At 26.0% G+C, this 11,539-nt stretch overlaps 2 protein-coding genes across 2 annotated transcripts; one reads left to right on the top strand and one right to left on the bottom strand.

Annotated features, from left to right (window-relative positions):
• Positions 1 to 1,577: 1,577 nt before the first annotated feature.
• LOC100162126 lies at positions 1,578 to 6,117 on the top strand. Its single transcript, XM_029490636.1, has 6 exons — positions 1,578 to 2,358; positions 2,659 to 2,858; positions 2,940 to 3,091; positions 4,132 to 4,296; positions 4,576 to 5,070; positions 5,587 to 6,117. The coding sequence occupies exons 1-6, from the start codon at positions 1,651 to 1,653 to the stop codon at positions 5,682 to 5,684; spliced, it is 1,818 nt and encodes a 605-aa protein (XP_029346496.1). The 5' UTR covers positions 1,578 to 1,650; the 3' UTR covers positions 5,685 to 6,117.
• Positions 6,118 to 6,267: 150 nt separating this feature from the next.
• LOC100164195 (alpha-ketoglutarate-dependent dioxygenase alkB homolog 6) lies at positions 6,268 to 8,823 on the bottom strand. Its single transcript, XM_001950530.4, has 5 exons — positions 8,630 to 8,823; positions 8,374 to 8,550; positions 8,198 to 8,305; positions 8,050 to 8,139; positions 6,268 to 7,501 (listed from the first exon to the last, which is right to left on the bottom strand). The coding sequence occupies exons 1-5, from the start codon at positions 8,666 to 8,668 to the stop codon at positions 7,223 to 7,225; spliced, it is 693 nt and encodes a 230-aa protein (XP_001950565.1). The 5' UTR covers positions 8,669 to 8,823; the 3' UTR covers positions 6,268 to 7,222.
• Between the last annotated feature and the right edge of the window lie 2,716 nt (positions 8,824 to 11,539).

The raw sequence follows: 11,539 nt of genomic DNA, 5'->3' as shown, positions 1-11,539 counted from the left end.
GATGTAGTTTTTTTTAACTAATGGTTTGAATTTTATACAAACTACACCTAATATTCCATTAATTGTTATGTAGTGCACTTAAATATCTGTACCCTGAAGGTAAACAATACTATGTCACAAGACAGTAATTTTATAGGAGATAGATGATGTTCTTTACCTCTAAAAAAATGGACATGGTTTTATTTCCATTACTAATGATAACTGACTTGGTGCCATATACCTTTACATAGAGCAATAAATGTACAACAAAGATATAGCTAACTCAATTTCTTAAAAGATAGACATAGTGTCCTTTACCACCCGGGGTACATAGATAATTAATATATTATTTTACTTTCATTATGTCAAAAAAGATTGATGTCTTAAAAATTTGAGGAGATATATTTAAGAAGACGTAATATAAATATATTATAGGAAATTATAAATCCATTAACAGACTAAATGTCTTATATAATATTATGTATTACAGTCACTTATGATAGGCTTTAATGAATATTGAAATGTTGATGAATATTGCTAATTAGTATCATTTATTATAAGGTACCTAATGAAAATAATTATTAAAATTAAATTTTATTAAAAATGTAACATTTAAAGCATTAATAACATTTTCTGATGTCATTGAAATACCTATATCATTTTTAAGGAAATAAATGTCATGATTTTAATATGTAAGTATGATATACAAATCTATGTCTATAACATACATTTTTATTATTTATTATGGTTAAATATTCTCAATAGTATTATTTTATTAACTATTTACTAACATTAAAGATAAGATAAATTCATATGAATTACATAAAAATAAAATTCCACTGTAGAAATTATAATCAAGTAATGTTTATTAGTGATTTATGTCTAAATTCTTGATGTAGTTTGGTATCATTTTATTTACAGACATTTTAATAACTTAAGGTACCTATATCTACATAATAAATTATATGTATGTTACTAAATATCAATGAATAATGTTAAATTAATTAAATTAATAAGTGTTTAATAAATTGTATAAACTAAAATTGTTATTAAAATATTATTTTTAATTGAACAATTATGTTCATTAGAGGTTTCACCTAAAGGTACTTGTTGCTTTATGTATAAAAAAAAATGTATCAGTGTAAAGTGTGGTTATTAAAAAACATTAAGGAATTTTTACTAAATGTTACATGACAGCTTAAAATAAATCATTATCCTTAATAACAAAATATAATGCTTTCTGATACATCTAATAGGATGTTTATATATGTTAGGTGTACTTATGCCTTAAAATACTTTCTCCCAATTAATAATATATTGAAATAACTATCTAGGCTTATTTGTTATTGTTAAATTAATGTAATATATAAGTAGCATAGATATTATTAATTTATCTTTATTTTTAATGTTGATGGTAAAGATAATGTAATTCAAATAACTATCCTTCTCCACCAAATCAATCTACAATTTCATTTGTTCTGGTTAAAAAAAAACTACTAAGTGCCCATATTACAATCGTTTTACCAAGGTTAAACCACCGAATTCGGCTGGTAAAATCAGTGGGTTAGGCTTAACCGAGGTTTAAACTATGATTGTAAAACAGGCCCTAAATGATATAGTTTTATAATATGTATATTTTATTATTTTCAGATTGAATTTAACTTCTTAAACATGAATAGTATTGGAGCAATGAACTCTCCAGTGAAACAGCCTTTGCCAACAGTATTGGCTCCTCCTACTATTTCAAATTCTTCACCTTCCAAAGTACAACAACCACCGAATTTAACTCCACTTAATTTAAATACTTCTCAATCAGCTCAACCTTTGAGTCTTGTTAATGAACATAAAAATATTCCAATTGTTATCCCTTCGCCTATTATGACTTCTGTTGAAAATATTGTTCCAAAATCTACTGCTTGTAATGGTATACCTGATACAAAAGCAATTGGTGAAAAAATTGAAGAAGCCCTGCCTAAAATTGAATCACAATTACTACACAATCAGGTAAATAATTCTGTTAACGTTAAAATCGCAAATGAATCTCCTCTTTCTGAAGTGAAACCTCAAATATCAGAAGTTGAAAATCTATCTCAAAAGAAAGATGATAAGAATAACTTGCCAATTGTTCAAACCGATAAAGTAGTTTTGCCAGAAGTCATTGTAACATCTATAAGTGATCCTATTAAACCTGAAGAATTACGTAAAACTGAAAATTTAGTTTCTAAACCAAAAGAACATGATGCAAAAATCAGTCAAGATTCCCCTGAAATTAAGACTGCAGCGGAAACAAACCAAGGGCCAACTGTTTCTTCTGAAAAAGCTGAACAAGCACTTGTAAACACTTCAAAAGTTAGTGTACGACGAAAAAGAGAACATAAAGTAAGTTTTTAATATTAAATAGACTTAAAATAGTTAAGATGAAATTTACCAGAATTTTGTAACTAGTAACTACTGTGAAGAAAGAAGATACATTGTAAATTCTGATAATATTGATGGAAAATTGCCATATCATTATTAGCTTCATTCGGTATACATATTATTGTTTTCTTGTGTGTACAAACATTTTTGTAGCATAACTAATTAAATATTAACTAAAAGTCTATTAAATAATTATCCACCTTATAAATAATTAGCTATAAATTATCTAACTGATTTTTTTTTTTTTTAAATTATTTTAAGCAACTAGAAGAAGAAGACGATAAGAAAGAAAAGTCATTGAAAAAGGATACACCTGTTGAAGAAATAAAATCAAAGCGTACTAGACTTCCTACACAACCTTTCCAATTATCATTGTTGCCAGAAATGCATCATATTTCTAAAATTTCTGAAAAACCCGTATCTTCAAAAATCAATAGTGACAAATTAACAGTGTTTTACAAGTAATATTTCAGAGCCATTAATACATTTTTATAGACCGTGTGATGTAATACATTATTAAAAAAATATTAATTTATCTTCAGAAATGAATTTTTGGCTGTAAGAAATGAAGATGGAGGGTTTTACTTATGTCAAGCTATGCAAAATATTCATAGAGCTAGTCGCCGCATTCGTATTCGATGGCTAACTCAACATCCAAATGATGAGTTTACGCCAGATTTTTATGACCATACAGGTAACGCAAACATTTTGAATTACTATTTTATGCGTGTATTTTTTTTTCTATATATAGTGCATGTAATTCTTCTTTTCATTATATATATTATATACAGAACCTCTTTACAAATTATAACAGACCCCCCAAGACACATAAGACAGAAATCTCCTAGCTTATAGTGGAAAATCACAGTAGTCAAACGTAAAAATCAGTTGGTACCCAGTGATTCCATTATAAGGAGGTAATATTGTAAATATAACTCAAAGTTGCCAATAGTGTCCTCCCTGAGTGCGGTTGCAACTTCCAGGCCGGTATAATACCCAAAGAAATTGTGTGTGCGTTGGAGCGGGATAGAGTGCTTATGGTGAATTAAAAAAAAGTGATAAATTATGTTCTTCTTTTAATTAAAATTAAATGTCTATTACGTCATGTCTGCATAATTCCACTTGAATCTATTTTTAATTAAGTTCAAGCCTGAACTCATTAAAAAGCATCAGGTTTATCCTTCATATAAGATATGTTATATATTGAATTTTAATTTTTAATACAAATACTTTTAAATATGATTCAGATTAGTGGTTGATATTTCAACTTTAATAAATAATATAATTTTAAATATGATCAAGTATGCGTTTTAATTATATATTTGTATTCTTCTCGTTATACATATAATTTGAACTCAGATATAAAATATGGCGTATTTAAATATAATAATTACAATAACTACTGTTTTTAAGATTTACTACAGAGTAAGAGAGAGAGTAAGTTTAAAAAATATTGGGGGCTCTAGAAAATTATCGATTCTCAAAGGTTGTTTAAATAAGTTTGAGAACCTGTGAGATGGATAAATAAAAGCTCATAATTTAAAAAGAAGTCATTTTAATTGGATAAGTTAGGTTAGGTACCTATTAGTCGGTGTCTTATAGAATTGTTAATCAATAGTGGATTTTAAAGCAAAATGTATTTTAATTAGAACTTGAAATTAAGTTTATTTATTTATTTTAAATTTTAATGATTTACCTACTAAAATCAAATAAATTATTATTTAATTCTTACAGAGTTTGATTGTATTTTGACAAATATAACATTAAAAAAAATTCAGAAAGAACAATGGAAACTACCTGAAAAAGAAAAGTTAAGAATTGAAAATATTTTGAAACGATCTATTGATGTTGAAAAAGGATCAGAGAAACCTTCAGTAACTGAAGAACATCCGGATGGGTGTATGTATTATTCTTGTAATTAAATCATTGGGTTCTGGTTTGTTATATCCCCGCCACTCAGGGTTATGCTCTAGCCACCTTCCATAATAATATATTTTTTTTTTAAAGTGAGCGTATTATTTGGGTTCCTAATAAATTATTAGGTTATAAACTCTTTAGGCAGGGACATAACAAACCAGTACCAAACATAATATTCAATTATTATTAATGCTATTTTTTGCTAATTATTAAAGTGCTTTTTTTTCAATCACTGTAATATTTAAACTATGATTATTTTAGTGGACGTAAGTTTGTTCAAAGACGAAGCTCAACTAACAAAGAAAAAAGGTAGCAAAAAAAGCATAACTTTAAAAAGGAAGGTATCAACTGATGAACAACCAGTGAAAAAGTCATCTAGGTTGTCTAAGAAAAAACCATCTTATGATTTTGGGCATTCGTCATCTGAGAGTGACGAGAATGATGATGAAGAAGACAATAGTAACCAAAACAGGTCATCAAACAAAAAAGTTTTGAAAAAAAAAGTTATTGCAAAAGAACCCGCTAAAAAAATAATAGGCAATATGTCAAAACCGAAACAACCATCAGTTAGAAAAACACAAACTCCTGTTAAACCGACTTATGTACTGGCGTCTGTTTCATCAGCAGTGAAGAAAAGAGAAATAATTGCTACAAAACAAAAAAAAGAAAACAATGTAGATAAAAAGTCTTCCAAGAAAGTAGAACCAAAATCTCCAGCTGTTCCACTACCTTCAGAGAGATCATCAAAAACTAGAAGTAAAAATTATTCTTAACATTATATATACAATCAAACAATTAGATCAATGCTTCTGAAAAATTCACAACGGTGAAAATATCTGTATCTTTGGCTCCATTTCAATTATTTTTTTAATACCCACATATATTGTCTCAGTCTTGTTAACAGCATAGTAAATATGTGTTCAGCTGACTGAACTTAATGTTGTTACCTTTAATATCAGAGTTAATTCACTTATTATCAAAATTAAATGTAAATATGTTATCTAGGGTACCTCATACACTTTTAGTACTTAAATATGAGAGCAAATTATACAAATTAAATAACTAATATTTTACATAATTGTAACTCACTTTAAAATTAAATTATCAAAAAAAATCCTATGAATATAATCTTGATAATGTTATTACAAAAAGGTAAATAATCTCTAACATAAAAATCCAACAACATATGTTGGTTCTGTTAAACCGAAATTTGCTGTGTAAAAATAATCTTTTGATATTGGACTTCTTATATATATATTTTTTTTTTTATAGATGCAGGAAATGCTGTTTCTGCAAAAATAACTACTGCTGGTATTGGAATAGTTAAAAATAACCCCAACGATCGAAAAACACTAAGAAATCGTAAATGATGATAGACATTATAACACACTTTGTAAGTAATATAGTCTACTTGTTTGAACAATATTTAAAAATTCATTTTGTTAATAATATTATCAATTTAACTTAATTCTGATTTCTTGAAAGACTACATATTTTTTATGTTAAACACGTACCATATCACAAATTTGTTTTGATGTGTTGATTCACATTCTTGTTTAACTTTTATAATTTTATACTTTTTTTCGTTTATTATTTTTTATTAAGTTTTGAATAACTTAGGTAGCTAATAGTATTAAATTTCAAAATAATCCGAAAATATTTATAAGGTAATTCAAAGTTACATAGATAATTTTTGTAACAATAGTACTTAATGATTTTATGAAATATGCATCAATCTTAACTATTTCCTGATGTCGATGCCAACACTTAAAATAATTATTGTTACTTGATCCTAATTAATTGTATTTATATGTAAAACATATTTATAGTGCTTCAAGTATAATCTATTTTAATGTTTTTGTGAGTTATTCTTTATATTTTAGAAATTAATATTTTTCAACTATACTTAAATGTCTTACTTTATTTTAATGAATAATAATGTTTAAAATATAATTGATTCTTATTCTTATTTATCACATTTCTAAATACTGTATTTCCCTTCGCATGTTTTGATTAAATACATTTATACATGTTCAAATAGTTGTGACTTTATTTTATAATTATTATTTTTTGGCATTGGCATCTTTCTATAAATTTCTCTAAACCTAATTTATTCAGTTACAAGACTATATTATTTTCTAATTGATGACTTAATTTATATTATTTTTTTGGTTTTGATTTATTTCAAAAAATATTTCAATAGAATTATGGATGTGCACCAAGTTCTTGTAAATGTATTGACTTTGTATTCCTTACGCACAAAAATATCTAGTTTAAAAAATAATTGTTTACTTCCATGAAAACTTATTGTTCCAAATGTTAATTTATTACTTACAGTACAATTCATTTAATATTATAATTATTAATTATACAGACAAATTGTAAACTCTTTATAATAATGTATTGTACATAATATGATTTAGGATAATATAGCTAATATACATAGATATATATTTATATAAATATACATATTAATGAATAATATTAGATTACAATTTTAAATCTTATATTTTTAGTTATGTAAGTTAAGAAAAAAAAATGATTGTTTTGAGTGACATGGTTTTGCCATATTTGCAATATCATAATATTTTTTATTAATTTACAAGTGTTAAATTTTATTGTGTCTGTGTGCTGTAAATAACCATGAATCTATTCTGGTATTGATGTCAACCTGCTTTGATATTGTTTGTAAATCTATTGATTTTATTTTTTATTTAATACCAATAGTAGGGGTATGCACATTAGAAAAACATTTATTTACCAACAACTTTTTAATTATAAAAAATATATATATACAAGGAAAAAATTATTATTGTAAATATTATAAATTTGATTAATTATTTTAAGTGAATTTAAAAATATATTCAAACAATTTATTGTACATATTTGTGTTTTAAAATGGATGAGTTTATTTTTTTATCACCAACGAGTTAAAATTTAATTTGGATACCCTAGGTACATTTCTAATAGTTAATGAAATACGTTTATTTCTTGTCAATGAAATCCCGTTTTGTATATTTGATCCACAAAATGTTATGTTAGATATTTTGTCGTCAATGATATCATTGGTAATCTCCTCAATGCCATGCATATATTCAGTATACATTTTATCCTTTAAAATGAGTAAACTTCGTCTTTGCAATAATAAACTGTACACTTTTTCACTTGATACAACTTCAATGTCAGTCTAAAAATGATAAAATATTATTTAAAAGATAATACCTATTAGTTAATAAAAATATTTTATTGTACTAAAATTAAAGATTATGAATTTAATTTATGATACATTTTACTGCTCTAGAACATAATCTCCTATCTATTTTACACATACAATGATAAAAAAATATAATATAAGTTTTTTTAGAAAAATGTTGTCTTATAAAAAATTTAAATTGTTAATATTTTTTTGAAATTAGTTGTGATAAAAAAATCACCCATGAATTGAGATATATTGTCCTACTTCATAAAAAAAAGGAAAAATTTTGTCTACCCACTGAGATTGTTAAAGAGTGTCCGTGAAGATTTTGTATGTTTTTCTAACATTAAATCCTACATTGATAATAAGGAAGTAATTATTATTCTGAATTATAATTTATTAAAAAATATGTTAAGATACAAAAATTATATTATCTTTATGTAAAGCAAGTAGAACTTTTTAATAATTTTATTACAGATGAACAAAACAAAAAAAAAAAATTATAAATTTAATATTAAAATCTAATATTATAGTCTTACCTTAAGTGGCTTATAAAAATTCAATACAGTATGAGATCCACAGTTAATAGTACTTATAGTAGGGAAAAATAAACTTCCATCTAAATGTGGCTAAAGAACAACATTGGTTACAAACTAATAATGTTTTATGCTTATCATACATTTATACCATGATTCCTTGTCCTGATAAGTATTCATTAATTAACACATGGTTTGGTTTGTTAGTCCTAGGAAATACTTGTAGACTTTCTACTCGATCAACAAATCCTTTTAACCACTACAACAAGCAGTTTAAATTATACTCCACAATTGCATATAACTAAGTGAAATGTGAATCATACTTACATCAGGAATTGTTTCGGGTATGAGTCCTTTGGCATGAGGTATACCTCCCCAATTTTGAAGTCTTCTATTTTTCAATTGACACCATTTTGGTTTTGGCGCACTATTTACTTTATCCATTATATATGTTTCCTGTTCTTCAGTTATAAAATTTGGTATATAATAAGCTGCATCATCGACCTTAAGACAACAACAGAAATTACAATTAGTTGCACTATATCTAATATAAGTAATATAACACTACTATTTAATTATTTACTAAAGTCAACTTATTATCCTTCAAATCTATATGGTCCATTTCAAATTTATATCGTAAATATCTATAAAAAGTAATCGAAAAGATCACGAATCACGCACAGATAAATATTAAATAATGATTCATGACAAAATGTCATGCAAGAAATGATAAATTTAAATTGAATTTTGATGTTGATAGCACGAACTACTACATAGGACTGGACACTCCGGGCAGGGGGAGGGTGGGACACCGGTCACAAAGTTGTACGGGTATGTACGTTTGCGACTGTGATGCTATCTAGTGACGTACTAGATTTACTACATTTAGAATTTTACTTTTATAAACATAATATTTATATATAGACTTATGAAATATGAAAAATTTATATATATGTAATTAAATATAATTATAAATATGTAATTTATAATTACTTATTATATTACCATGAGAATGAGACAATACTCACGTATGTCTAATCAAAAGCAAGTTAGAAATCGCGCAAAAAAAAAACTTTCCAAATTGGTAGCAACATAGTAACTAGTAATACGCATTCATTTATTTAGACATAATAGTGAATATAAAAAGTTTGTCGTTGATTTGAATTTTTGAATTTTTAATCGTTTTTCAGTTATCACTTGTGACTAATCACGACTTATCACATAAAATAATTTACAACAGCACAGTATAAAAAATGCCACCAGAGAGCAGCTACATAGCAAGCGTACGACCACCGTACAACTTTGCAGCCACCTTATTTTATACAGTGTCCAGTCCTATGTAGTAGTTCGTGGTTGATAGTATTGGCGATTGAAAGCTTATCAATTATCAGGCCGGAGGGGGGGGTGGGTCTGTAACAATGAACATGTAAAATAACATTTAAATGATACACAGCGTCCCCGAACATCTTATCAATTTCAATCGGCAATAAAGAATATCCGAATTATTCACAGACTTCTATATCTGTACATATCTAAACATATCTGTACTATATAGAAAACTGTGGAATTATTACCTTTGTAGCATGAGATAAATGTTTACTGTTTATGATAAGATTTTTATTTTATTATGACGAAGAATAAAGTATAAACTCATACGGACTACCGAAGTCGCGCATGAAAAAACGTACCGAAATAAGTCGTACAATTAAACGGCCACAGGCTGCGCTGCGTACGCTAGGGTTGCTACTTTAACCCGCGTAAATAGGAATTATTCATGTCCTTTGCATTATGTAAATCGTAAAATATATGCATTATTTTGAACCATGACCCTCTTTATGATTTATAGCTTTTACGATTATGCGTTTATATAATATGTGAATATGTGTATATTCGCTGTGTCTAGATACCCGGGTGCCCGTGTAGATAAAGCGTACGGAACCATCCGTGTATATATTCGATACCCGGCTGATTTATGCGCACTCGCCTTAGACACCATAATTTTTATTTCTATTTATTTAGATTTTTCCGTGTATGATTGCAAAACGTTAGAATCCACAAAGGCGAAGCATTCAGGTGGAATTATATTATTGCAAAGTGCACTAGTCATTTCAAAACTCAATGAAATTCATTATCATCTTATATCTCGTACTATATGTCTATATATAGTTTTCTCTCTACCGTAAGGTACCTTAACACCAGACACAACAGCAGCAATTGCTATGTAGAAATTATGGATTTATAAATGCTAATAAAAAATTAATTCAAAATAAGTTGCTTAATGAAACAGAAAAGGTTACTTTATATTATATAAATATATTATATTTAGTACTATATAAATTATATATAACTAGAGCCATGCATTTGTAGGAAAATGCATTTTTTTTAGGGTTTGTGAAACGTAGTTTCGTAAATAGATTATTTGAATTATGTAACTACGAATCCATTAATGAAACTTTTAATTTGCATTTTTTGACGTTTTTAATTTTTTAGGTTATGTTTTTGCATATTTAGGTTATATTTTCCTTTTTAGTTAATTTTCCGGTATTTTTGATCAAATATTGACATGTTTGAAAAACATTTTTTTATTTTTTTTTATTTCCAATGCAATAGTAAAGACTAGAGATAAATAAGGTACCCGCAAATAAATATATTAAAGTTTGTTTCATTATTTTAACAAAATAAATACATAAAAATATTTTTTTTAAATGTTGCAAGTAAACAAAATTCAAATTCAATCAATATTTATATTATTTTGTTTTTATTAAATAAATACATTTTTATGCATGTAAAATGTAATGAAGTAATTTTTTATTATCCTATAATATCAATATAAATATAAAAAGGTGGGTGAGTGGATTTCGCTCTGCTGTACAGTAGGTTACAAGTGGGTCACTGTATAATGGATGGTATTAAATTTGAATTCAATGATATAATATCATTGTATAAGAAAAACGATTCTGAGCGGAGACGGTATGTTAGTCTAGGTATAAGACATAATATTATATTAGGTACCTATAATAAATTCCAAATTAATCATATCATAATATTTATTAGGTACTTATAACGCGTTATACATCAACAAAAAACCGTGGTACTATCATAGATATATAATAGTATACTTTAGAAGTTTCAAGTACCCACGAATAATATTATACAATCACAACAAAATAACTAAAATAGTTATCCTAGGTTTTTAATATGTAATTTCGTCCAAATTTGTACTTAAAATGACTATAAAAATAAACTGCGTAAATGTATTTTTTAGATTTTTTGGTAACAGAATTAATTACTTACGTGGAATCTTGTTTTAAATTTTCAATTCTTAGATACAAAAATTGAACATTTTATAAATTTTTAACTACAAAATAATTTTTCAAATTAAAATTTGATAAATTTTGTCAAAATTTGATCTTTAAATGCTTATAAAAAAAAATTGTGCCAATGTATTTTTAATATTTTTCAACTGATATTGTAACAATATATCAGGAACTTT

This window comes from Acyrthosiphon pisum, chromosome A2 (genome assembly GCF_005508785.2).
Source record: "Acyrthosiphon pisum isolate AL4f chromosome A2, pea_aphid_22Mar2018_4r6ur, whole genome shotgun sequence".
NCBI lineage: Eukaryota > Metazoa > Arthropoda > Insecta > Hemiptera > Aphididae > Acyrthosiphon > Acyrthosiphon pisum.
This window is presented reverse-complemented; position numbering and strand designations above follow the sequence as displayed.

Bases quoted from the DNA above. Each gene is read 5' to 3' on its own strand.
- LOC100164195 (XM_001950530.4), bottom strand. From the start codon at position 8,668: ATGGACCATATAGATTTGAAGGATAATAAGTTGACTTTA. The intron at 8,306-8,373 runs GTAAGTATGATT...TGCTTGTTGTAG, and splicing joins TACCCGAAACAATTCCTGAT to TGGTTAAAAGGATTTGTTGA. The intron at 7,502-8,049 runs GTAAGACTATAA...TATCATTTTTAG, and splicing joins ATTTTTATAAGCCACTTAAG to ACTGACATTGAAGTTGTATC.
- LOC100162126 (XM_029490636.1), top strand. From the start codon at position 1,651: ATGAATAGTATTGGAGCAATGAACTCTCCAGTGAAACAGCCTTTGCCA. The intron at 2,359-2,658 runs GTAAGTTTTTAA...AATTATTTTAAG, and splicing joins GACGAAAAAGAGAACATAAA to CAACTAGAAGAAGAAGACGA. The intron at 3,092-4,131 runs GTAACGCAAACA...TAATTCTTACAG, and splicing joins AGATTTTTATGACCATACAG to AGTTTGATTGTATTTTGACA.